General features: G+C 54.6%; 1 protein-coding gene across 1 annotated transcript in view; it reads right to left on the bottom strand.

Annotated features, from left to right (window-relative positions):
- Window positions 1–4,338: 4,338 nt before the first annotated feature.
- The window catches only part of LOC139405591 (intermembrane lipid transfer protein VPS13B-like), a 171,628-nt gene continuing 148,082 nt past the window's right edge, over window positions 4,339–27,884 (bottom strand). The window contains exons 10-14 of the mRNA XM_071148003.1: window positions 26,459–26,573; window positions 10,302–10,446; window positions 8,038–8,106; window positions 6,242–6,593; window positions 4,339–4,460 (exon numbers count right to left, since the gene is read on the bottom strand). Coding sequence (XP_071004104.1) covers window positions 4,339–4,460; window positions 6,242–6,593; window positions 8,038–8,106; window positions 10,302–10,446; window positions 26,459–26,573 — 803 coding nt within the window. The remainder of the gene's footprint in view (window positions 4,461–6,241; window positions 6,594–8,037; window positions 8,107–10,301; window positions 10,447–26,458; window positions 26,574–27,884) is intronic.

The raw sequence follows: 27,884 nt of genomic DNA, 5'->3' as shown, positions 1-27,884 counted from the left end.
CAGACACCACCCCCCCCACACAGATGCACGAGCACCCCCCCCCCCACACACAGACGCACGAGCACCCCCCCCCCCCCCACACACAGACGCACGAGCACCCCCCCCCCACCCACAGAATATATCTCTCTCTCATTCATATAGAGAACATTACAGGCAGGCAGACAATTCCTCCATTCTCTCTCTCTCCTCACGCCATCCCTCCCCCTCCTCCCTCCCCCCCCCTCTTCCCTCCATTCCTCTGCTCCCTCCCTCTCTCCATCCATTCCTCTGCTCCCTCCCTCTCTCCCCCTCCGTCCCTCCCTCTCTCCCCCTCTCCCCCTCCATTCCTCTGCTCTCTCCCCCTCCATTCCTCTGCTCCCTCCCTCTCTCTCCATCCATTCCTCTGCTCCCTCCCTCTCTCCCCCTCCATCCCTCCCTCTCTCCCCCTCGACTCCCTCTCTCTCTCCCCCTTCACTCATCTGCTCCCTCCCTCTCCCTCCTCCCTCCTCCCTCTTCTCCTTCCATCCCTCCCTCTCTCTCTCTCTCTCTCTCTCCTCCCTCCTCCCTCTCTCCCTCCTCCCTCTCTCTCTCCTCCCTCTGCTCCCTCCCTCTCTCTCCCCCTCCATCCCTCCCTCTCTCCCCCTCGACTCCCTCTCTCTCTCCCCCTTCACTCATCTGCTCCCTCCCTCTCCCTCCTCCCTCCTCCCTCTGCTCCTTCCATCCCTCCCTCTCTCTCTCTCTCTCTCTCTCTCCTCCCTCCTCCCTCTCTCTCTCCTCCCTCTGCTCCCTCCCTCTCTCTCCCCCTCCCAAAGGCCCATTGATGTGGTTTCCACACAGTCATGACACAAGCCAGATCACTACAGATCTCTTTTGTCAACAAAATGTGTTTTGTTCAGAATATTCCCCTTCATTCACAGCTTTCCCTCACATGGCAGTGTAGAGGGTTATGTCCCAAAATAGCACCCTATTCCCTGTCCACTGTGGATCCTACGGGCTCTGGTCAAAAGTAGTGCACTTTGTAGTGCATAAGGTGCCATGTGAGACTCATCACCACTTGGGTTGATCTGGGGCCTGTTATATTAACAGTCGAGTGTTACCGAGGAGACCTGCAACGTGCCACTCAGAAGAACGTTCCGTCATCGTTGCCACGGGAACCTGACAGACCACAATGTGGCGCTCTCACCCCTCCTCCCCCCGACAACTCACCCCTCCTCCCCCCGACACTCACCCCTCCCCCCGACACTCCCCCTCCTCCCCCCGACACTCACCCCTCCCCCGACACTCACCCCTCCTCCCCCTGACACTCACCCCTCCTCCCCCCGACACTCACCCCTCCTCCCCCCGACACTCACCCCTCCTCCCCCAACACTCACCCCTCTCCCATCTGACTCTCACCCCTCTCCCATCTGACTCTCACCCCTCTCCCACCTGACTCTCACCCCTCTCCCATCTGACTCTCATCCCTCTCCCATCTGACTCTCATCCCTCCTCCCCCCGACACTCACCCCTCTCCCACCTGACTCTCACCCCTCTCCCACCTGACTCTCACCCCTCTCCCATCTGACTCTCACCCCTCACCCCTCTGACTCTCACCCCTCACCCCTCTCCCATCTGACTCTCACCCCTCTCCCAACTGACTCTCACCCCTCTCCCATCTGACTCTCACCCCTCTCCCACCTGACTCTCACCCCTCTCCCATCTGACTCTCACCCCTCTCCCATCTGACTCTCACCCCTCACCCCTCTCCCATCTGACTCTCACCCCTCTCCCACCTGACTCTCACCCCTCTCCCATCTGACTCTCATCCCTCTCCCATCTGACTCTCATCCCTCCTCCCCCCGACACTCACCCCTCTCCCACCTGACTCTCACCCCTCTCCCACCTGACTCTCACCCCTCTCCCATCTGACTCTCACCCCTCACCCCTCTGACTCTCACCCCTCACCCCTCTCCCATCTGACTCTCATCCCTCTCCCATCTGACTCTCACCCCTCTCCCATCTGACTCTCACCCCTCTCCCATCTGACTCTCACCCCTCTCCCATCTGACTCTCACCCCTCTCCCACCTGACTCTCACCCCTCTCCCATCTGACTCTCACCCCTCTCCCATCTGACTCTCACCCCTCTCCCACCTGACTCTCACCCCTCTCCCATCTGACTCTCACCCCTCTCCCATCTGACTCTCACCCCTCTCCCACCTGACTCTCACCCCTCTCCCACCTGACTCTCATCCCTCTCCCATCTGACTCTCACCCCTCTCCCACCTGACTCTCACCCCTCTCCCATCTGACTCTCACCCCTCTCCCATCTGACTCTCACCCCTCTCCCATCTGACTCTCACCCCTCTCCCACCTGACTCTCATCCCTCTTCCACCTGACTCTCATCCCTCTCCCACCTGACTCTCACCCCTCTCCCATCTGACTCTCACCCCTCTCCCATCTGACTCTCATCCCTCTCCCATCTGACTCTCATCCCTCCTCCCCCCGACACTCACCCCTCTCCCACCTGACTCTCATCCCTCTCCCACCTGACTCTCATCCCTCTCCCACCTGACTCTCACCCCTCTCCCACCTGACTCTCACCCCTCTCCCATCTGACTCTCACCCCTCTCCCATCTGACTCTCACCCCTCTCCCATCTGACTCTCACCCCTCTCCCATCTGACTCTCACCCCTCTCCCATCTGACACTCACCCCTCTCCCACCTGACTCTCACCCCTCTCCCATCTGACTCTCACCCCTCTCCCATCTGACTCTCACCCCTCTCCCACCTGACTCTCACCCCTCTCCCATCTGACTCTCACCCCTCTCCCACCTGACTCTCACCCCTCTCCCATCTGACTCTCACCCCTCACCCCTCTCCCATCTGACTCTCATCCCTCTCCCATCTGACTCTCACCCCTCTCCCATCTGACTCTCACCCCTCTCCCATCTGACTCTCACCCCTCTCCCATCTGACTCTCACCCCTCTCCCCTCTCCCATCTGACTCTCATCCCTCTCCCATCTGACTCTCACCCCTCTCCCATCTGACTCTCACCCCTCTCCCATCTGACTCTCATCCCTCCTCCCCCCGACACTCACCCCTCTCCCACCTGACTCTCATCCCTCTCCCACCTGACTCTCATCCCTCTCCCACCTGACTCTCACCCCTCTCCCACCTGACTCTCACCCCTCTCCCATCTGACTCTCACCCCTCTCCCATCTGACTCTCACCCCTCTCCCATCTGACTCTCACCCCTCTCCCATCTGACTCTCACCCCTCTCCCATCTGACACTCACCCCTCTCCCACCTGACTCTCACCCCTCTCCCATCTGACTCTCACCCCTCTCCCATCTGACTCTCACCCCTCTCCCACCTGACTCTCACCCCTCTCCCATCTGACTCTCACCCCTCTCCCACCTGACTCTCACCCCTCTCCCATCTGACTCTCACCCCTCACCCCTCTCCCATCTGACTCTCATCCCTCTCCCATCTGACTCTCACCCCTCTCCCATCTGACTCTCACCCCTCTCCCATCTGACTCTCACCCCTCTCCCATCTGACTCTCACCCCTCACCCCTCTCCCATCTGACTCTCATCCCTCTCCCATCTGACTCTCACCCCTCTCCCATCTGACTCTCACCCCTCTCCCATCTGACTCTCACCCCTCTCCCATCTGACTCTCACCCCTCTCCCATCTGACTCTCACCCATCCTCCTCCCGACTCTCACCACTCTCCCATCTGACTCTCACCCCTCCTCCACCCGACTCTCACCCCTCTCCCATCTGACTCTCACCCTCCTCCCAACGACACTCTCCCGTCTGTCTCTACCCACGCCTCAGCCCGTCTCCCCCATCAGGAGAAAGACTGCTCATTTAGAGGGACACTTTAAAATGGATTGTGGTCAGCTGGCTGTGTGTGGTGGAGAGAGTGGAGAGGAGAGAGGGAGGAGAGGAGGAATGGAGAGGAGGGGTGGAGGAGAGAGGGAGGAGGAGAGGAGAGAGGGAGGAGTGGAGGGGAGAGGGAGGAGGAGAGGAGAGAGGGAGGAGAAGAGGAGTGGAGAGGAGGAGGAGGAGAGGAGAGGAGAGAGGAGGAGAGGAGTGGAGTGGAGGAGAGAGGGAGGAGGAGAGAGGGAGGAGTGGAGGAGGAGAGGAGAGATGGAGGAGTGGAGGGGAGGAGTGGAGGGGAGAGGGAGGAGGAGAGGAGAGAGGGAGGAGGAAAGGAGAGGAGAGAGGGAGGAGAAGAGGAGAGGAGAGGAGAGAGGAGGAGAGGAGAGAGGAGGAGAGAGGAGGAGGAGAGGAGAGAGGATGAGAGGAGAGAGGAGAGGAGAGGAGAGAGGATGAGAGGAGAGAGGAGGAGAGGAGAGTAGTAGAATAGACTCACTGGTAGATGTCCTTGCGCAGCACGGTTCTGGTCAGAGGGTTATCTGCCTGAGGGGCCACGCTGACAGATCCTATCTTCAGTACCAGAGTGTCCTCTCTCTCTCTCCTCAGCTGGGGTTCTGGGAGACACAACACACAGTGGGTATCAGACCCAGACAGACCATATACACTTCAGTACCAGAGTGTCCTAAGGAGCCCCCCCTGAGGAGCCCCCCTGAGGAGCCCCCCCTAAGGAGCCCCACTAAGGAACAACCCCCCCCCCCCCCCCCCCCCCCCCCCCCCCAGGGTTGGAGTTAAAACCTCCAGGAGGGTTTCTCTCCAGGAACAGTGTTGGAGTTAAAACCTACAGGACGGTTTCTATTCAGGAACATGGTTGGAGTTAAAACCTCCAGGAGGGTTTCTCTTCAGGAACATGGTTGGAGTTAAAACCTCCAGGAGGGTTTCTCTCCAGGAACAGGGTTGGAATTAAAACCTACAGGAGGGTTTCTCTACAGGAACAGGGTTGGAGTTAAAACCTCCAGGAGGGTTTCTCTTCAGGAACATGGTTGGAGTTAAAACCTCCAGGAGGGTATTGTACAGTACAACGTCGATCTTCTCTGGCTCAACATCAGAGGCCGTAGCTAGAAAGCCTCAATAAATCAGTGAACATGACCTTAAAAAGGTCAGTCCATGGATACCCTCCTGTCTTACCTGTCTTACCTGTCTGTCTTGTCTTACCTGTCTCACCTGTCTGTCCTGTCTGTCCTGTCTGTCCTGTTTGTCCAGTCTGTCCTGTCTGTCCTGTTTGTCCAGTCTGTCCTGTCAGTCCGTGGATCCCCTCCTGTCTTACCTGTCTGTCCTGTCTTACCTGTCTGTCCTGTCTTACCTGTCTCACCTGTCTGTCCTGTCTGTCCTTTCAGTCCATGGATACCCTCCTGTCTTACCTGTCTTACCTGTCTGTCCAGTCTGTCCAGTGTGTTCTGTCTGTCCTGTCTGTCCTATCTTACCTGTCTGTCCTGTCTTACCTGTCTGTCCAGTCTGTCCTGTCTGTCATGTCTGTCCTGTTTGTCCTGTCTTACCTGTCTGTCCTGTCTGTCCAGTCTGTCCTGTCAGTCCGTGGATCCCCTCCTGTCTTACCTGTCTGTCCTGTCTTACCTATCTTACCTGTCTGTCCTGTCTGTCCTGTTTGTCCAGTCTGTCCTGTTTGTCCGGTCTGTCCTGTCTGTCCAGTCTGTCCTGTCTGTCCTGTCTGTCTGGTCTGTCCAGTCTGTCCTGTCTGTCTGGTCTGTCCAGTCTGTCCAGTCTGTCCAGTCTGTCCAGTCTGTCCAGTCTGTCCAGTCTGTCCAGTCTGTCATGTCTTTCCAGTCTGTCCCGGTCTTACCTGTGTGTCTGTCCAGTCTGTCCAGTCTTACCTGTCTGTCCTGTCTGTCCGGTCTGTCCAGTCTGTCCAGTCTGTCCAGTCTGTCCTGTCTGTCCTGTCTGTCCTGTCTGTCCAGTCTGTCCAGTCTGTCCCGGTCTTACCTGTGTGTCTGTCCAGTCTGTCCAGTCTTACCTGTGTGTCTGTCCTGTCTGTCCTGTCTGTCTGGTCTGTCCTGTCTGTCCAGTCTTACCTGTGTGTCTGTCCAGTCTGTCCAGTCTTACCTGTGTGTCTGTCCTGTCTGTCCTGTCTGTCCAGTCTGTCCTGTCTGTCCTGTCTGTCCAGTCTGTCCAGTCTGTCCTGTGTGTCTGTCCTGTCTGTCTGGTCTGTCCTGTCTGTCCAGTCTTACCTGTGTGTCTGTCCTGTCTGTCCAGTCTTACCTGTGTGTCTGTCCTGTCTGTCCAGTCTTACCTGTGTGTCTGTCCTGTCTGTCCAGTCTTACCTGTGTGTCTGTCCTGTCTGTCCAGTCTTACCTGTGTGTCTGTCCTGTCCGTCCAGTCTTACCTGTGTGTCTGTCCTGTCCGTCTGGGTTCCAGGGACAAAACACCCTGATCACCGATGTGTTGACATATAGCAGCGGTAGGCTGCGCGACGTCAGGGCGTGACTTCTCATCGGCTGGCCCGCCGTTTTGCCGAGGTCCCGGTACCGTCGTGGCAGCGAGGCGTGGAACACCCCGGCTACGGTGGCCAGTAGGGGACAGGAGAGGACAAGGTCAAAAGGTTGGGCGGTCAGCAGGATCTCTCTCAGGTAGTGGGGGGACCCGTCAGCCGGGCCCTCCGTCAGCCGCTGGGCCCCGCGAGGATCCGCTCGTTCCAGCCGCGTGGTCAACTTGTGGCGGACGTTTCTGGTGACCGCCTGGGGGAAGGTCATATTTATATAAATACATTATATTACTACTACTACTACTAGTAGTACTACTAATGAATACATAATTCTAATAATATTAATAATAATAGTAATACTAATGAATATATAATACTAATAATATTAATAATAATAGTAATACTAATGAATATATAATACTAATAATGCATAACAATGAATGAATAAATAATAAGACTAATGAATAAATAATAAGACTAATCAATAAATAATAACACTAATCAATAAATAATAATACTAGTAATACTACTGATACTAATAATAATGAATATACAACAATAAATACATAATAATAATAATAACAATAATAAATAATAATAATAATAATATATAATAATAATACATAATAATAATAATAATAATATATAATAATAATAATAATATATAATAATAATAATATATAATAATAATAATAATATATAATAATAATATATAATAATAATAATAATATATAATAATAATAATATATAATAATAATAATAATATATAATAATAATAAATAATAATAATAATAATATATAATAATAATAATAATAATAATATATAATAATAATAATAATATATAATAATAATAATAATATATAATAATAATAATATATAATAATAATAATATATAATAATAATAAATAATAATAATAATAATAATAATATATAATAATAATAATAATATATAATAATAATAATATATAATAATAATAAATAATAATAATAATAATATATAATAATAATAAATAATAATAATAATAATAATAATAATAATATATAATAATAATAATAATAATAATAATAATATATAATAATAATAATATATAATAATAATAATAATAATATATAATAATAATATATAATAATAATAATAATATAATATATACTAATAATAATATATAATAATAATAATATATAATAATAATAAATAATAATAATAATAATAATAATAATATATAATAACAATAATATATAATAATATATAATAATAATAATATATAATAATATATAATAATAATATATAATAATAATATAATAATAATAATAATAATATATAATAACAATAATATATAATAATAATAATAATAATATATAATAATAATAATAATATATAATAATATATAATAATAATAATAATAATATATAATAATATATAATAATAATAATATATAATAATAATATAATAATAATAATAATAATATATAATAATAATAATATATAATAATATATAATAATAATAATATATAATAATAATATAATAATAATAATAATAATATATAATAATAATAATAATATATAATAATAATAATAATAATAATAATATATAATAATAATATATAATAACAATAATATATAATAATAATAATAATAATAATTAATACATAATAATATCAACAACAACAATAATAACTATTGTAATAATAATTGTAACCTGGGTGTATGTGATGGACAGGAATCCGTGCTGCTGGTGGGAGGAAACCTCCAGGACCTTGGCTGCTGTCTGATTGGTGGGGAGGTGGAGGAGGTGGAGACAACAGGTTCACAGTGGAACACCACATAAACACTAACTGAGACACATTAAACCAACTCCTGGACTACAATGGATCCTCTCCAGTCAAAGACCAGAGCTTTAAGGTAACACTTCCTATGAACAGTCTCCTGATACACCAATACCACACTCATAAAGACCCCTACTGGGCCCATAGGGCTCTGGTCTAATGGAGTGCACTACTGGGCCCATAGGGCTCTGGTCTAATGTAGTGCACTACTGGGTCCATAGGGCTCTGGTCTAATGGAGTGCACTACTGGGCCCATAGGGCTCTGGTCTAATGTAGTGCACTACTGGGCCCATAGGGCTCTGGTCTAATGTAGTGCACTACTGGGCCCATAGGGCTCTGGTCTAATGTAGTGCACTACTGGGCCCATAGGGCTCTGGTCTAATGTAGTGCACTACTGGGCCCATAGGGCTCTGGTCTAATGTAGTGCACTACTGGGTCCATAGGGCTCTGGTCTAATGTAGTGCACTACTGGGTCCATAGGGCTCTGGTCTAATGTAGTGCACTACTGGGTCCATAGGTGACTGATCCCAGGCCTGTACTGTATGTGACTGATCCCAGGCCTGTACTGTGTGTGACTGATCCCAGACCTGTACTGTATGTGACTGATCCCAGACCTGTACTGTATGTGACTGATCCCAGACCTGTACTGTATGTGACTGATCCCAGACCTGTACTGTATGTGACTGATCCCAGGCCTGTACTGTATGTGACTGATCCCAGACCTGTACTGTATGTGACTGATCCCAGACCTGTACTGTATGTGACTCATCCCAGGCCTGTACTGTATGTGACTGATCCCAGACCTGTACTGTATGTGACTGATCCCAGGCCTGTACTGTATGTGACTGTCTAACAGGCCTGTACTGTATGTAACTGATCCCAGACCTGTACTGTATGTAACTGATCCCAGGCCTGTACTGTATGTGACTGATCCCAGACCTGTACTGTATGTGACTGATCCCAGGCCTGTACTGTATGTGACTGATCCGAGACCTGTACTGTATGTTACTGATCCCAGACCTGTACTGTATGTGACTGATCCCAGACCTGTACTGTATGTGACTGTCTAACAGGCCTGTACTGTATGTGACTGTCTAACAGGCCTGTACTGTATGTAACTGATCCCAGACCTGTACTGTATGTAACTGATCCCAGGCCTGTACTGTATGTGACTGATCCAAGACCTGTACTGTATGTGACTGATCCCAGGCCTGTACTGTATGTGACTGATCCCAGACCTGTACTGTATGTAACTGATCCCAGACCTGTACTGTATGTAACTGATCCCAGGCCTGTACTGTATGTGACTGATCCCAGACCTGTACTGTATGTGACTGTATGTCTGGTCTCTAAATGAAACTAGTTTAACTCCGTAGAGGATACCAGGCGTCTTCTGGAGGGCCGTACCTCTTAACAACAAGGAAGTCAATTCAAAGTTAAACAATATCTCTGATTTACAAGCAACATCTATCTACTGTTAACAATCTTAAAACGGTTGATTTGCACAAATTCATTACCGACGAAAATATTTCAATTTTACAATACAAGTGAAAGAAAATGCCGTTGAATTACGAGGAGGGCGATTGGTTAAAGAGATAAGAAGCAATGCCAAGAAAAAGTAGAGCGCGTTTCCACATCAATCACAAGAGTTTGGGCTTTCATCAACCTTTCATCAACCTTTCATCAACCTTTCATCAACAGGGAGAACAAGATGAATACCTCACGGCCATTGTGTTGGCCTTCGTACTATCGTATGAACAACAGGTTGAATTTAAAACCAGTCTATGGAGGAGAGATTTGACCTCTAATCCTCAGAACCAGGATGTAACTGGAGTTAATAGTTCCTGTACAGGTGATGATTCACATCGCCCTCCAAAAGCCAAATCTGAGGTCGATTTAGTCCACTCGGAAGTCCTTATTGTAGCGACTAGGTACGGGTGAACAGGAACGTTTAAACAGAGTTCAGTCGTGCTGAGTCTTTACGGTATGTGACGTTCCCATAACAAACCTGATTGGCTTCTGGGATGGCACTAAACTGAAGCATGATGGGAGTTAAACGGGATAGTTGGATAAAAACCCCCACTGTGACCAAGGTTGATGAGAACTCAGAGAGCTAAAGAGGAAGCTGTGTTCTTACAGGCGGAACGAAGCCAGAGAGGTGGCTGAAGGAGTCCTGTTTGCTGACGGGTCGAACCAACACCGTACGTCTGTTCAGCTTATCAGTACAAGACAGGACAACCCCTCCACAGCGGCCCACTGCAAGACCAGACCCCTCCTCTGGACTGGAGGGGGGGGGGGTCAGAGAGGGGGAGATGGAAACAGATGAGGGGGGGGGGGGGGGGACAAGAGAGAGAAAGGAGGAGAGATAGAGGGGAGGGAGGGGACAGAAGTAAAGAAATACAAATCACTAAGACTGGATTAAAAAGAGATGTGATGATTAGATTTTTTTTCTTCTGCAAAACAAAACAAAATAAGAGAAGAACAGAACAAATCAAATTAGTTTTCTGTCCTTTAGCTTGAAGCATCAGGATCGTTGAGGGATGGCCTTATGCTGACACACTTCCTGCCGGGCGGCTGACACACTTCCTGCCGGGCCGGCGGGCAGGTAACAGAACAACGAGATAGAAACGTGTTCAACAGATATGATATATCTGTCATGTATAAGAAGGGATCGTCATCGTGGACAACTTTAATCAGTACATTTCTGTCTGAAACATTTAGGAACGTGTCACCCTTCCTGAAACACAGCCCCGTTGTTGATGTGTATATTTAGTCAGAGACCCTCTGGGCAGCAGGCGACAGCACAAAGCCATCTCTCCAACCACTGTGACATCATCACCCCGGGACAGGAGGACTGGGGGCCCCCGTGTCACAGAAACACTGATTCCATTAGATTAGAGCCACATAATCACAGTTTCAACCTGATTCCATTAGATGATTATAGCAGATCAGAGCAACTGGAGAATGGGGGGGGGGGGGGGGGGGTGGGACACACACACACTGGTCACCTCATTCTGGGCCTTCAAGGACCTTTTTACATCTGTCAAATAGGTGTCAGTATACATGATGTTGTTTAAACTGTGTGTCTCTGTGTCCCCCCCCCCCCCCATCGTTTCTCCAGTGGTCAGAGTAGAGATGTCATTGGCCTAGCTAGGTTAAGAGAAGGGCAGATATATCTGGGCGTGTCGGGTCGGGTCGGTCAACGGGAGCAGAGCGGCAGGCTGCTCTAGACGAAGGCCTCACCACAGACTGTAGAACGACTCCTTCATGACGGACCCAGCAGCCCTCACCAGGCCTGGAACACATAGCATCACACTGTACCTAATATAACGACCCAGCAGCCCTCACCAGGCCTGGAACACATAGTAACACACTGTACCTAATATAACGACCCAGCAGCCCTCACCAGGCCTGGAACACATAGCATCACACTGTACCTAATATAACGACCCAGCAGCCCTCACCAGGCCTGGAACACATAGCATCACACTGTACCTAATATAACGACCCAGCAGCCCTCACCAGGCCTGGAACACATAGCATCACACTGTACCTAATATAACGACCCAGCAGCCCTCACCAGGCCTGGAACACATAGCATCACACTGTACACTGACCCCTGGCTTTAAACAATGACCACTGGCTTTAAACACTGACCACTAACTACCTTTAAACACTGACCCCTGGCTTTAAACCCTGACCCCTACCTTTAAACCCTGACCCCTGGTTATAAACACCGACCCCTGGCTTTAAACATCGACCCCTGGCTTTAAACACCGACCCCTGGCTTTAAACACTGACCCCTACCTTTAAACCCTGACCCCTACCTTTAAACCCTGACCCCTGGCTTTAAACACAGACAACGACAAATCATTAGACATTGATCCATTCAGACGGAGCGCCAGAAACCAAGAGGACGAGATCAGATCAGGATAACAGCTGTACATGATGATACATGGGTTTCTACAGGACCACCTGAGGATTAGAAACAAGATGAACTGAAGACGACACCAAGAAGACGACACCCCACCTCCATCTCACCCCATGACATCATAACCTCCACTCCCATGTTTCCCCTCCTCTCTTCTCTTCTCTTCTCCCCTCCCCTCACCTCTCCTCTCCCATGTCTCCTCTCCTCTCCCCTCCACTCCCATGTCGCCTCTCCTCCCCTCTCCTCTCCTCTCTCCTCCTCTCCCCTCCCCTCCCCTCACCTCTCCCCTCACCTCCTCTCCTCCTCTCCTCTCCTCTCCCCTCCCCTCACCTCTCCTCTCCCCTCCACTCCCATGTCTCCTCCCCTCCCCTCTCCTCTCCTCTCCCCCCCTCCCCTCCTCCCCTCCCCCTCCTCTCCTCCCCTCTCCCCTCCTATCTCCTCTCCTCCCCTCTCATCTCCTCTCCTCTCCTCTCCTCTCCTCTCCTTTCTCCCATGTGTTTCAGTACGGCGAAGAATAGATCAATTAATTACTGTCACTGGAGAGAACAGTACGTGTTGGGAGGGAGGGAGGGAGGGAGGGAGGGAGGGAGGGAGGGAGGGAGGGAGGGAGGGAGGGAGAAAGGAAAGAGGAGGAGATGACTATAGGAGGGTTAAACATGCACAGCACATTTATGGCACAGCTTCATGCCAATATTTTAACATCTGCAATTTCAATGGAAGAGCCCTCTCATAGCTCCATCCCCAGCCCTCTCATAGCTCCACCCCCAGCCCTCTCATAGCTTCATCCCCAGCCCTCTCATAGCTCCACCCCCAGCCCTCTCATAGCTCCAACCCCAGCCCTCTCATAGCTCCAACCCCAGCCCTCTCATAGCTCCATCCCCAGCCCTCTCATAGCTCCATCCCCAGCCCTCTCATAGCTCCACCCCCAGCCCTCTCATAGCTCCACCCCCAGCCCTCTCATAGCTCCATCCCCAGCCCTCTCATAGCTCCATCCCCAGCCCTCTCATAGCTCCATCCCCAGCCCTCTCATAGCTCCATCCCCAGCCCTCTCATAGCTCCATCCCCAGCCCTCTCATAGCTCCACCCCCAGCCCTCTCATAGCTCCATCCCCAGCCCTCTCATAGCTCCATCCCCAGCCCTCTCATAGCTCCATCCCCAGCCCTCTCATAGCTCCATCCCCAGCCCTCTCATAGCTCCATCCCCAGCCCTCTCATAGCTCCATCCCCAGCCCTCTCATAGCTCCATCCCCAGCCCTCTCATAGCTCCATCCCCAGCCCTCTCATAGCTCCATCCCCAGCCCTCTCATAGCTCCATCCCCAGCCCTCTCATAGCTCCATCCCCAGCCCTCTCATAGCCCCATCCCCAGCCCTCTCATAGCTCCATCCCCAGCCCTCTCATAGCTCCATCCCCAGCCTTCTCATAGCTCCATCCCCAGCCCTCTCATAGCTCCATCCCCAGCCCTCTCATAGCTCCATCCCCAGCCCTCTCATAGCTCCATCCCCAGCCCTCTCATAGCTCCACCCCCAGCCCTCTCATAGGTCCATCCCCAGCCCCCTCTCTCATAGCTCCATCCCCAGCCCCCTCTCTCATAGCTCCATCCCCAGCCCCCTCTCTCATAGCTCCATCCCCAGCCCCCTCTTTCATAGCTCCATCCCCAGCCCTCTCATAGCTCCATCCCCAGCCCTCTCATAGCTCCATCCCCAGCCCCCTCTCTCATAGCTCCATCCCCAGCCCTCTCATAGCTCCATCCCCAGCCCCCCCTCTCATAGCTTCAACCCCAGCCCCCTCTCTCATAGCTCCACCCCCAGCCCCCTCTCTCATAGCTCCATCCCCAGCCCTCTCTCTCATAGCTCCATCCCCAGCCCTCTCATAGCTCCATCCCCAGCCCTCTCATAGCTCCATCCCCAGCCCTCTCATAGCTCCATCCCCAGCCCTCTCATAGCTCCATCCCCAGCCCTCTCATAGCTCCATCCCCAGCCCTCTCATAGCTCCATCCCCAGCCCTCTCATAGCTCCAACCCCAGCCCCCTCTCTCATAGCTCCATCCCCAGCCCCCTCTCTCATAGCTCCATCCCCAGCCTCCTCTCTCATAGCTCCATCCCCAGCCCTCTCATAGCTCCATCCCCAGCCCTCTCATAGCTCCATCCCCAGCCCTCTCTCTCATAGCTCCATCCCCAGCCCTCTCATAGCTCCATCCCCAGCCCTCTCATAGCTTCATCCCCAGCCCTCTCATAGCTCCATCCCCAGCCCTCTCAAAGCTCCATCCCCAGCCCTCTCTCTCATAGCTCCATCCCCAGCCCTCTCATAGCTCCATCCCCAGCCCTCTCTTTGCTCCCTCCCAGCCCTCTCATAGCTTCATCCCCAGCCCTCTCATAGCTCCATCCCCAGCCCTCTCATAGCTCCAACCCCAGCCCCCTCGCTCATAGCTCCATCCCCAGCCCTGTCATAGCTCCATCCCCAGCCCTCTCATAGCTCCAACCCCAACCCCCTCTCTCATAGCTCCATCCCCAGCCCCCTCTCTCATAGCTCCATCCCCAGCCTCCTCTCTCATAGCTCCATCCCCAGCCCTCTCATAGCTCCATCCCCAGCCCTATCATAGCTCCATCCCCAGCCCTATCTCTCATAGCTCCATCCCCAGCCCTCTCTCTCATAGCTCCATCCCCAGCCCTCTCATAGCTCCATCCCCAGCCCTCTCATAGCTCCATCCCCAGCCCTCTCATAGCTTCATCCCCAGCCCTCTCATAGCTCCATCCCTAGCCCTCTCATAGCTCCATCCCCAGCCCTCTCATAGCTCCAACCCCAGCCCTCTCTCTCATAGCTCCATCCCCAGCCCTCTCATAGCTCCATCCCCAGCCCTCTCATAGCTCCAACCCCAGCCCCCTCTCTCATAGCTCCATCCCCAGCCCCCTCTCTCATAGCTCCATCCTCTCTCTCATAGCTCCAACCCCAGCCCTCACTCTCATAGCTCCATCCCCAGCCCCATCTCTCTCATAGCTCCATCCCCAGCCCCCTCTCTCATAGCTCCATCCCCAGCCCTCTCATAGCTCCAACCCCAGCCCCCTCTCTCATAGCTCCATCCCCAGCCCCCTCTCTCATAGCTCCATCCTCTCTCTCATAGCTCCAACCCCAGCCCTCACTCTCATAGCTCCATCCCCAGCCCCCTCTCTCTCATAGCTCCATCCCCAGCCCCCTCTCTCATAGCTCCATCCCCAGCCCTCTCATAGCTCCAACCCCAGCCCCCTCTCTCATAGCTCCATCCCCAGCCCTCTCATAGCTCCATCCCCAGCCCTCTCATAGCTCCAACCCCATCCCCCTCTCTCATAGCTCCATCCCCAGCCCCCTCTCTCATAGCTCCATCCTCTCTCTCATAGCTCCAACCCCAGCCCTCACTCTCATAGCTCCATCCCCAGCCCCATCTCTCTCATAGCTCCATCCCAAGCCCCCTCTCTCATAGCTCCATCCCCAGCCCTCTCATAGCTCCAACCCCAGCCCTCTCATAGCTCCAACCCCAGCCCCCTCTCTCATAGCTCCATCCCCAGCCCCCTCTCTCATAGCTCCATCCTCTCTCTCATAGCTCCAACTCCAGCCCTCACTCTCATAGCTCCATCCCCAGCCCCCTCTCTCTCATAGCTCCATCCCCAGCCCTCTCATAGCTCCAACCCCAGCCCCCTCATAGCTCCATCCCCAGCCCTCTCATAGCTCCATCCCCAGCCCTCTCATAGCTCTATCCCCAGCCCCCTCTCTCATAGCTCCATCCCCAGCCCTCTCATAGCTCCAACCCCAGCCCCCTCTCTCATAGCTCCATCCCCAGCCCCCTCTCTCATAGCTCAATCCTCTCTCTCATAGCTCCAACCCCAGCCCTCACTCTCATAGCTCCATCCCCAGCCCCCTCTCTCTCATAGCTCCATCCCCAGCCCCCTCTCTCTCATAGCTCCATTCCCAGCACCCTCTCTCATAGCTCCATCCTCTCTCTCATAGCTCCAACCCCAGCCCCCTCTCTCATAGCTCCATCCTCTCTCTCATAGCTCCAACCCCAGCCCCCTCTCTCATAGTTCCATCCTCCCTCTCATAGCTCCAACCCCAGCCCCCCCCCTCTTTCATAGCTCCAACCACAGCCCCCTCTCTCATAGTTCCATCCTCCCTCTCATAGCTCCATCCCCAGCCCTCTCATAGCTCCATCCCCAGCCCTCTCATAGCTCCATCCCCAGCCCTCTCATAGCTCCATCCCCAGCCCTCTCATAGCTCCATCCCCAGCCCTCTCATAGCTCCATCCCCAGCCCCCTCTCTCATAGCTCCATCCCCAGCCCCCTCTCTCATAGCTCCATCCCCAGCCCCCTCTCTCATAGCTCCATCCCCAGCCTCCTCTCTCATAGCTCCATCCCCAGCCCTCTCATAGCTCCATCCCCAGCCCTCTCATAGCTCCATCCCCAGCCCTCTCTCTCATAGCTCCATCCCCAGCCCTCTCATAGCTCCATCCCCAGCCCTCTCATAGCTTCATCCCCAGCCCTCTCATAGCTCCATCCCCAGCCCTCTCAAAGCTCCATCCCCAGCCCTCTCTCGCATAGCTCCATCCCCAGCCCTCTCATAGCTCCATCCCCAGCCCTCTCATAGCTCCATCCCCAGCCCTCTCATAGCTTCATCCCCAGCCCTCTCATAGCTCCATCCCCAGCCCTCTCATAGCTCCATCCCCAGCCCTCTCATAGCTCCAACCCCAGCCCCCTCTCTCATAGCTCCATCCCCAGCCCTCTCATAGCTCCATCCCCAGCCCTCTCATAGCTCCAACCCCAACCCCCTCTCTCATAGCTCCATCCCCAGCCCCCTCTCTCATAGCTCCATCCCCAGCCTCCTCTCTCATAGCTCCATCCCCAGCCCTCTCATAGCTCCATCCCCAGCCCTCTCATAGCTCCATCCCCAGCCCTCTCTCTCATAGCTCCATCCCCAGCCCTCTCATAGCTCCATCCCCAGCCCTCTCATAGCTTCATCCCCAGCCCTCTCATAGCTCCATCCCCAGCCCTCTCATAGCTCCATCCCCAGCCCTCTCTCTCATAGCTCCATCCCCAGCCCTCTCATAGCTCCATCCCCAGCCCTCTCATAGCTCCATCCCCAGCCCTCTCATAGCTTCATCCCCAGCCCTCTCATAGCTCCATCCCCAGCCCTCTCATAGCTCCATCCCCAGCCCTCTCATAGCTCCAACCCCAGCCCCCTCTCTCATAGCTCCATCCCCAGCCCTCTCATAGCTCCATCCCCAGCCCTCTCATAGCTCCATCCCCAGCCCTATCTCTCATAGCTCCATCCCCAGCCCTCTCTCTCATAGCTCCATCCCCAGCCCTCTCATAGCTCCATCCCCAGTCCTCTCACAGCTCCATCCCCAGCCCTCTCATAGCTTCATCCCCAGCCCTCTCATAGCTCCATCCCCAGCCCTCTCATAGCTCCATCCCCAGCCCTCTCATAGCTCCATCCCCAGCCCTCTCTCTCATAGCTCCATCCCCAGCCCTCTCATAGCTCCATCCCCAGCCCTCTCATAGCTCCAACCCCAGCCCCCTCTCTCATAGCTCCATCCCCAGCCCCCTCTCTCATAGCTCCATCCTCTCTCTCATAGCTCCAACCCCAGCCCTCACTCTCATAGCTCCATCCCCAGCCCCATCTCTCTCATAGCTCCATCCCCAGCCCCCTCTCTCATAGCTCCATCCCCAGCCCTCTCATAGCTCCAACCCCAGCCCTCTCATAGCTCCAACCCCAGCCCCCTCTCTCATAGCTCCATCCCCAGCCCTCTCATAGCTCTATCCCCAGCCCCCTCTCTCATAGCTCCATCCCCAGCCCTCTCATAGCTCCAACCCCAGCCCCCTCTCTCATAGCTCCATCCCCAGCCCCCTCTCTCATAGCTCAATCCTCTCTCTCATAGCTCCAACCCCAGCCCTCACTCTCATAGCTCCATCCCCAGCCCCCTCTCTCTCATAGCTCCATCCCCAGCCCCCTCTCTCTCATAGCTCCATTCCCAGCACCCTCTCTCATAGCTCCATCCTCTCTCTCATAGCTCCAACCCCAGCCCCCTCTCTCATAGCTCCATCCTCTCTCTCATAGCTCCAACCCCAGCCCCCTCTCTCATAGTTCCATCCTCCCTCTCATAGCTCCAACCCCAGCCCCCCCCTCTATCATAGCTCCAACCACAGCCCCCTCTCTCATAGTTCCATCCTCCCTCTCATAGCTCCATCCCCAGCCCCCCCTCTTTCATAGCTCCAACCCCAGCCCCCTATCTCATAGCTCCATCCTCTCTCTCATAGCTCCATCCCCAGGACCCCTCTCTCATAGCTCCATCCCCAGCCCTCTCTCTCATAGCTCCATCCTCTCTCTCATAGCTCCAACCCCAGCCCTCTCTCTCATAGCTCCATCCCCAGCCCTCTCATAGCTCCAACCCCAGCCCCCTCTCTCATAGCTCCATCCCCAGCCCCCTCTCTCATAGCTCCATCCTCTCTCTCATAGCTCCAACCCCAGCCCTCACTCTCATAGCTCCATCCCCAGCCCCCTCTCTCTCATAGCTCCATCCCCAGCCCCCTCTCTCTCATAGCTCCATTCCCAGCACCCTCTCTCATAGCTCCATTCCCAGCACCCTCTCTCATAGTTCCATCCTCCCTCTCATAGCTCTAACCCCAGCCCCCTATCTCATAGCTCCATCCCCAGCCCCCCCTCTCTCATAGCTCCAACCCCAGCCCCCTATCTCATAGCTCCATCCTCTCTCTCATAGCTCCATCCCCAGGACCCCTCTCTCATAGCTCCATCCCCAGCCCTCTCTCTCATAGCTCCATCCTCTCTCTCATAGCTCCAACCCCAGCCCTCTCTCTCAGAGCTCCATCCTCAGCCCCCTCTCTCATAGCTCCATCCTCTCTCTCATAGCTCCAACCCCAGCCCCGTCTCTCATAGCTCCATCCTCTCTCTCATAGCTCCATCCCCAGCCCCCCCTCTCTCATAGCTCCATCCCCAGCCCCCTCTCTCATAGCTCCATCCCCAGCCCTCTCTCTCATTGCTCCATCCCCAGCCCTCTCTCTCATAGCTCCATCCTCTCTCTCATAGCTCCATCCCCAGGACCCCTCTCTCATAGCTCCATCCCCAGCCCTCTCTCTCATAGCTCCATCCTCTCTCTCATAGCTCCATCCCCAGGACCCCTCTCTCATAGCTCCATCCCCAGCGCCCTCTCTCTCATAGCTCCATCCCCAGCCCCCTCTCTCATAGCTCCATCCCCAGCCCTCTCATAGCTCCAACCCCAGCCCTCTCTCTCATAGCTCCGTCCCCAGCCCTCTCATAGCTCTATCCCCAGCCCCCTCTCTCATAGCTCCATCCCCAGCCCACTCTCTCTCATAGCTCCATCCCCAGCCCCCTCTCTCAAAGCTCCAACCCCAGCCCCCTCTCTCATAGCTCCATCCGCAGCCCCCCTCTCTCATAGCTCCAACCCCAGCCCCCTCTCTCATAGCTCCATCCCCAGCCCCCCCTCTCTCATAGCTCCATCCCCAGCCCCCCCCTCTCTCTCATAGCTCCAACCCCAGCCCTCTCTCTCATAGCTCCATCCTCTCTCTCATAGCTCCATCCCCAGCCCCCTCTCTCATAGCTCCAACCCCAGCCCTCTCTCTCATAGCCCCATCTCTCTCATAGCTCCATCCCAAGCCCCCTCTCTCATAGCTCCATCCCCAGCCCTCTCATAGCTCCAACCCCAGCCCTCTCATAGCTCCAACCCCAGCCCCCTCTCTCATAGCTCCATCCCCAGCCCCCTCTCTCATAGCTCCATCCTCTCTCTCATAGCTCCAACTCCAGCCCTCACTCTCATAGCTCCATCCCCAGCCCCCTCTCTCTCATAGCTCCATCCCCAGCCCTCTCATAGCTCCAACCCCAGCCCCCTCATAGCTCCATCCCCAGCCCTCTCATAGCTCCATCCCCAGCCCTCTCATAGCTCTATCCCCAGCCCCCTCTCTCATAGCTCCATCCCCAGCCCTCTCATAGCTCCAACCCCAGCCCCCTCTCTCATAGCTCCATCCCCAGCCCCCTCTCTCATAGCTCAATCCTCTCTCTCATAGCTCCAACCCCAGCCCTCACTCTCATAGCTCCATCCCCAGCCCCCTCTCTCTCATAGCTCCATCCCCAGCCCCCTCTCTCTCATAGCTCCATTCCCAGCACCCTCTCTCATAGCTCCATCCTCTCTCTCATAGCTCCAACCCCAGCCCCCTCTCTCATAGCTCCATCCTCTCTCTCATAGCTCCAACCCCAGCCCCCTCTCTCATAGTTCCATCCTCCCTCTCATAGCTCCAACCCCAGCCCCCCCCTCTTTCATAGCTCCAACCACAGCCCCCTCTCTCATAGTTCCATCCTCCCTCTCATAGCTCCATCCCCAGCCCTCTCATAGCTCCATCCCCAGCCCTCTCATAGCTCCATCCCCAGCCCTCTCATAGCTCCATCCCCAGCCCTCTCATAGCTCCATCCCCAGCCCTCTCATAGCTCCATCCCCAGCCCCCTCTCTCATAGCTCCATCCCCAGCCCCCTCTCTCATAGCTCCATCCCCAGCCCCCTCTCTCATAGCTCCATCCCCAGCCTCCTCTCTCATAGCTCCATCCCCAGCCCTCTCATAGCTCCATCCCCAGCCCTCAAATAGCTCCATCCCCAGCCCTCTCTCTCATAGCTCCATCCCCAGCCCTCTCATAGCTCCATCCCCAGCCCTCTCATAGCTTCATCCCCAGCCCTCTCATAGCTCCATCCCCAGCCCTCTCAAAGCTCCATCCCCAGCCCTCTCTCTCATACCTCCAACCCCAGCCCTCTCAGACCTCCATCCCCAGCCCTCTCATAGCTCCATCCCCAGCCCTCTCATAGCTTCATCCCCAGCCCTCTCATAGCTCCATCCCCAGCCCTCTCATAGCTCCATCCCCAGCCCTCTCATAGCTCCATCCCCAGCCCCCTCTCTCATAGCTCCATCCCCAGCCCTCTCATAGCTCCATCCCCAGCCCTCTCATAGCTCCAACCCCAACCCCCTCTCTCATAGCTCCATCCCCAGCCCCCTCTCTCATAGCTCCATCCCCAGCCTCCTCTCTCATAGCTCCATCCCCAGCCCTCTCATAGCTCCATCCCCAGCCCTCTCATAGCTCCATCCCCAGCCCTCTCATAGCTCCATCCCCAGCCCTCTCTCTCATAGCTCCATCCCCAGCCCTCTCATAGCTCCATCCCCAGCCCTCTCATAGCTTCATCCCCAGCCCTCTCATAGCTCCATCCCCAGCCCTCTCATAGCTCCATCCCCAGCCCTCTCTCTCATAGCTCCATCCCCAGCCCTCTCATAGCTCCATCCCCAGCCCTCTCATAGCTCCATCCCCAGCCCTCTCATAGCTTCATCCCCAGCCCTCTCATAGCTCCATCCCCAGCCCTCTCATAGCTCCATCCCCAGCCCTCTCATAGCTCCAACCCCAGCCCCCTCTCTCATAGCTCCATCCCCAGCCCTCTCATAGCTCCATCCCCAGCCCTCTCATAGCTCCATCCCCAGCCCTCTCATAGCTCCATCCCCAGCCCTATCTCTCATAGCTCCATCCCCAGCCCTCTCTCTCATAGCTCCATCCCCAGCCCTCTCATAGCTCCATCCCCAGTCCTCTCATAGCTCCATCCCCAGCCCTCTCATAGCTTCATCCCCAGCCCTCTCATAGCTCCATCCCCAGCCCTCTCATAGCTCCATCCCCAGCCCTCTCATAGCTCCAACCCCAGCCCTCTCTCTCATAGCTCCATCCCCAGCCCTCTCATAGCTCCATCCCCAGCCCTCTCATAGCTCCAACCCCAGCCCCCTCCCTCATAGCTCCATCCCCAGCCCCCTCTCTCATAGCTCCATCCTCTCTCTCATAGCTCCAACCCCAGCCCTCACTCTCATAGCTCCATCCCCAGCCCCATCTCTCTCATAGCTCCATCCCCAGCCCCCTCTCTCATAGCTCCATCCCCAGCCCTCTCATAGCTCCAACCCCAGCCCTCTCATAGCTCCAACCCCAGCCCCCTCTCTCATAGCTCCATCCCCAGCCCCCTCTCTCATAGCTCCATCCTCTCTCTCATAGCTCCAACCCCAGCCCTCACTCTCATAGCTCCATCCCCAGCCCCCTCTCTCTCATAGCTCCATCCCCAGCCCCCTCTCTCATAGCTCCATCCCCAGCCCTCTCATAGCTCCAACCCCAGCCCCCTCTCTCATAGCTCCATCCCCAGCCCTCTCATAGCTCCATCCCCAGCCCTCTCATAGCTCCATCCCCAGCCCTCTCTCTCATAGCTCCATCCCCAGCCCTCTCATAGCTCCATCCCCAGCCCTCTCATAGCTCCATCCCCAGCCCTCTCATAGCTTCATCCCCAGCTCTCTCATAGCTCCATCCCCAGCCCTCTCATAGCTCCATCCCCAGCCCTCTCATAGCTCCAACCCCAGCCCCCTCTCTCATAGCTCCATCCCCAGCCCTCTCATAGCTCCATCCCCAGCCCTCTCATAGCTCCATCCCCAGCCCTCTCATAGCTCCATCCCCAGCCCTATCTCTCATAGCTCCATCCCCAGCCCTCTCTCTCATAGCTCCATCCCCAGCCCTCTCATAGCTCCATCCCCAGTCCTCTCATAGCTCCATCCCCAGCCCTCTCATAGCTTCATCCCCAGCCCTCTCATAGCTCCATCCCCAGCCCTCTCATAGCTCCATCCCCAGCCCTCTCATAGCTCCAACCCCAGCCCTCTCTCTCATAGCTCCATCCCCAGCCCTCTCATAGCTCCATCCCCAGCCCTCTCATAGCTCCAACCCCAGCCCCCTCTCTCATAGCTCCATCCCCAGCCCCCTCTCTCATAGCTCCATCCTCTCTCTCATAGCTCCAACCCCAGCCCTCACTCTCATAGCTCCATCCCCAGCCCCATCTCTCTCATAGCTCCATCCCCAGCCCCCTCTCTCATAGCTCCATCCCCAGCCCTCTCATAGCTCCAACCCCAGCCCTCTCATAGCTCCAACCCCAGCCCCCTCTCTCATAGCTCCATCCCCAGCCCCCTCTCTCATAGCTCCATCCTCTCTCTCATAGCTCCAACCCCAGCCCTCACTCTCATAGCTCCATCCCCAGCCCCCTCTCTCTCATAGCTCCATCCCCAGCCCCCTCTCTCATAGCTCCATCCCCAGCCCTCTCATAGCTCCAACCCCAGCCCCCTCTCTCATAGCTCCATCCCCAGCCCTCTCATAGCGCCAACCCCAGCCCCCTCTCTCATAGCTCCATCCCCAGCCCCCTCTCTCATAGCTCCATCCTCTCTCTCATAGCTCCAACCCCAGCCCTCACTCTCATAGCTCCATCCCCAGCCCCATCTCTCTCATAGCTCCATCCCCAGCCCCCTCTCTCATAGCTCCATCCCCAGCCCTCTCATAGCTCCAACCCCAGCCCTCTCATAGCTCCAACCCCAGCCCCCTCTCTCATAGCTCCATCCCCAGCCCCCTCTCTCATAGCTCCATCCTCTCTCTCATAGCTCCAACCCCAGCTCTCACTCTCATAGCTCCATCCCCAGCCCCCTCTCTCTCATAGCTCCATCCCCAGCCCTCTCATAGCTCCAACCCCAGCCCCCTCATAGCTCCATCCCCAGCCCTCTCATAGCTCCATCCCCAGCCCTCTCATAGCTCTATCCCCAGCCCCCTCTCTCATAGCTCCATCCCCAGCCCTCTCATAGCTCCAACCCCAGCCCCCTCTCTCATAGCTCCATCCCCAGCCCCCTCTCTCATAGCTCAATCCTCTCTCTCATAGCTCCAACCCCAGCCCTCACTCTCATAGCTCCATCCCCAGCCCCCTCTCTCTCATAGCTCCATCCCCAGCCCCCTCTCTCTCATAGCTCCATTCCCAGCACCCTCTCTCATAGCTCCATCCTCTCTCTCATAGCTCCAACCCCAGCCCCCTCTCTCATAGCTCCATCCTCTCTCTCATAGCTCCAACCCCAGCCCCCTCTCTCATAGTTCCATCCTCCCTCTCATAGCTCCAACCCCAGCCCCCCCCCTCTTTCATAGCTCCAACCACAGCCCCCTCTCTCATAGTTCCATCCTCCCTCTCATAGCTCCATCCCCAGCCCCCCCTCTTTCATAGCTCCAACCCCAGCCCCGTATCTCATAGCTCCATCCTCTCTCTCATAGCTCCATCCCCAGGACCCCTCTCTCATAGCTCCATCCCCAGCCCTCTCTCTCATAGCTCCATCCTCTCTCTCATAGCTCCAACCCCAGCCCTCTCTCTCATAGCTCCATCCCCAGCCCTCTCATAGCTCCAACCCCAGCCCCCTCTCTCATAGCTCCATCCCCAGCCCCCTCTCTCATAGCTCCATCCTCTCTCTCATAGCTCCAACCCCAGCCCTCACTCTCATAGCTCCATCCCCAGCCCCCTCTCTCTCATAGCTCCATCCCCAGCCCCCTCTCTCTCATAGCTCCATTCACAGCACCCTCTCTCATAGCTCCATTCCCAGCACCCTCTCTCATAGTTCCATCCTCCCTCTCATAGCTCTAACCCCAGCCCCCTATCTCATAGCTCCATCCCCAGCCCCCCCTCTCTCATAGCTCCAACCCCAGCCCCCTATCTCATAGCTCCATCCTCTCTCTCATAGCTCCATCCCCAGGACCCCTCTCTCATAGCTCCATCCCCAGCCCTCTCTCTCATAGCTCCATCCTCTCTCTCATAGCTCCAACCCCAGCCCTCTCTCTCAGAGCTCCATCCTCAGCCCCCTCTCTCATAGCTCCATCCTCTCTCTCATAGCTCCAACCCCAGCCCCGTCTCTCATAGCTCCATCCTCTCTCTCATAGCTCCATCCCCAGCCCCCCCTCTCTCATAGCTCCATCCCCAGCCCCCTCTCTCATAGCTCCATCCCCAGCCCTCTCTCTCATTGCTCCATCCCCAGCCCTCTCTCTCATAGCTCCATCCTCTCTCTCATAGCTCCATCCCCAGGACCCCTCTCTCATAGCTCCATCCCCAGCCCTCTCTCTCATAGCTCCATCCTCTCTCTCATAGCTCCATCCCCAGGACCCCTCTCTCATAGCTCCATCCCCAGCGCCCTCTCTCTCATAGCTCCATCCCCAGCCCTCTCATAGCTCCAACCCCAGCCCTCTCTCTCATAGCTCCATCCCCAGCCCTCTCATAGCTCCATCCCCAGCCCCCTCTCTCATAGCTCCATCCCCAGCCCACTCTCTCTCATAGCTCCAACCCCAGCCCCCTCTCTCATAGCTCCAACCCCAGCCCCCTCTCTCATAGCTCCATCCCCAGCCCTCTCTCATAGCTCCATCCCCAGCCCCCTCTCTCATAGCTCCATCCCCAGCCCCCTCTCTCAAAGCTCCAACCCCAGCCCCCTCTCTCATAGCTCCATCCCCAGCCCCCTCTCTCATAGCTCCATCCCCAGCCCCCTCTCTCATAGCTCCATCCGCAGCCCCCCTCTCTCATAGCTCCAACCCCAGCCCCCTCTCTCATAGCTCCATCCCCAGCCCCCCCTCTCTCATAGCTCCATCCCCAGCCCCCCCCTCTCTCTCATAGCTCCAACCCCAGCCCTCTCTCTCATAGCTCCATCCTCTCTCTCATAGCTCCATCCCCAGCCCCCTCTCTCATAGCTCCAACCCCAGCCCTCTCTCTCATAGCCCCATCCTCTCTCTCACAGCTCCATCCCCAGCCTCCTCTCTCATAGCTCAATCCCCAGCCCCCCCTCTCATAGCTCCATCCCCAGCCCCCTCTCTCATAGCTCAATCCACAGCCCCCTCTCTCATAGCTCTTCTGCCTCTGAGGGACGGGACATGACACTCACTGGCTGAGGGACGGGACATGATGCTCGTTGGCTGAGGGACATGACATGACACTCACTGGCTGAGGGACGGGACATGATGCTCGTTGGCTGAGGGACATGACAGGACACTCACTGGCTCAGGGACGGGACATGACAGGACACTCACTGGCTGAGGGACGGGACATGATGGGAAACACCACCACTGTGACCAGACAGGAACACAGAGACAGGAACACAGAGACAGGAACACAGAGACAGGAACACAGAGACAGGAACACAGAGGAACAGGAACACAGAGGAACAGGAACAGAGACAGGAACACAGAGACAGGAACACAGAGACAGGAACACAGAGACAGAACACAGAGACAGGAACACAGAGGAACAGGAACACAGAGCCAGGAACACAGAGCCAGGAACACAGAGGAACAGGAACACAGAGGAACAGGAACACAGAGAAACATGAACACAGAGAAACATGAACACAGAGAAACATGAACACAGAGCCAGGAACACAGAGCCAGGAACACAGAGGAACACAGAGGAACAGGAACACAGAGCCAGGACTGAGACAGCCTGTCCTGTCAGGATCCAGGAGACATCTGGATGTACCTGGTCTGGTACTGGTCCATGTTGAAGCTGCCCACTTTACATTTAATCTTGGTGTAAACATCCTGAACATCTACTGACGCACTGAGATCCTCAGCCTCACTGATCACACAGATCTCTGGAGAGAGAGAGAGGGGGTTGAGAGGGAGAGAGAGGGAGGGGGGAGAGAGAGGGAGGGGGGAGAGATATAGGGGGGAGAGGGGGAGAGAGAGAGAGGGAGGGGGGAGAGGGAGGGGGAGAGATAGAGGGGGGGAGAGAGGGAGAGAGAGAGAGGGAGGGGGAGAGATAGAGGGGGGGAGAGAGGGAGAGAGGGGGGAGAGAGGGGGGGTGAGAGGGAGGGGGGAGAGGGAGAAAGGGGGAGAGAGAGGGGGGGGGAGAGAGGGATAGGGAGAGAGGGAGAGAGAGATAGAGAGAGGGAGAGAGAGAGATAGAGAGAGGGAGAGAGAGAGGGGGAGAGAGAGGGGGAGAGAGGGGGGGAGAGAGAGGGCGAGAGGGGGGTGAGGTAGAGGAGGAATGGGGGAGAGAGACATGGAGAGAGGGTGGGGGAAAGAGAGGGGGGAAGGAGAGAGAGGGGGAGAGAGACAGGGAGAGAGGGATGGGGAGAGAGAGGGGGGGAGAGAGAGGGGGGAGAGACAGGGAAAGAGAGAGAGGGGGGATAGAGGGGGAGGGGAGAGAGGGGGGGGGGGGGGGGGGAGAGAACATTAGTGGGATACAGATCATGTGTGTTGCCTGACATGCGTATGACTATGTGTGTTTGTGTCTGAACATACTCTAAACATACTCTAAACTCCGCCCATCTCTAAACTCCGCCCATCTCACTCGAGATAGAAATCACTGGCTCCGCCCATCTCACTTGAGATAGAAATCACTGGCTCCGCCCATCTCACTCGAGATAGAAATCACTGGCTCCGCCCATCTCACTCGAGATAGAAATCACTGGCTCCGCCCATCTCACTCGAGATAGAAATCACTGGCTCCGCCCATCTCACTCGAGATAGAAATCACTGGCTCCGTCCATCTCACTCCAGATAGAAATCACTGGCTCCGCCCATCTCACTCCAGATAGAAATCACTGGCTCCGCCCATCTCACTCGAGATAGAAATCACTGGCTCCGCCCATCTCACTCGAGATAGAAATCCCTGGCTCCGCCCATCTCACTCGAGATAGAAATCACTGGCTCCGCCCATCTCACTCCAGATAGAAATCACTGGCTCCGCCCATCTCACTCCAGATAGAAATCACTGGCTCCGCCCATCTCACTCCAGATAGAAATCACTGGCTCCGCCCATCTCACTCCAGATAGAAATCACTGGCTCCGCCCATCTCACTCGAGATAGAAATCACTGGCTCCGCCCATCTCACTCCAGATAGAAATCACTGGCTCCGCCCATCTCACTCCAGATAGAAATCACTGGCTCCGCCCATCTC

The sequence above is a fragment of the Oncorhynchus clarkii genome, chromosome 3 (genome assembly GCF_045791955.1).
Source record: "Oncorhynchus clarkii lewisi isolate Uvic-CL-2024 chromosome 3, UVic_Ocla_1.0, whole genome shotgun sequence".
NCBI classification, from domain to species: domain Eukaryota; kingdom Metazoa; phylum Chordata; class Actinopteri; order Salmoniformes; family Salmonidae; genus Oncorhynchus; species Oncorhynchus clarkii.
Note: the sequence above shows the minus strand (reverse complement) of the source record. Positions and strands in the feature narration are given on the sequence as shown.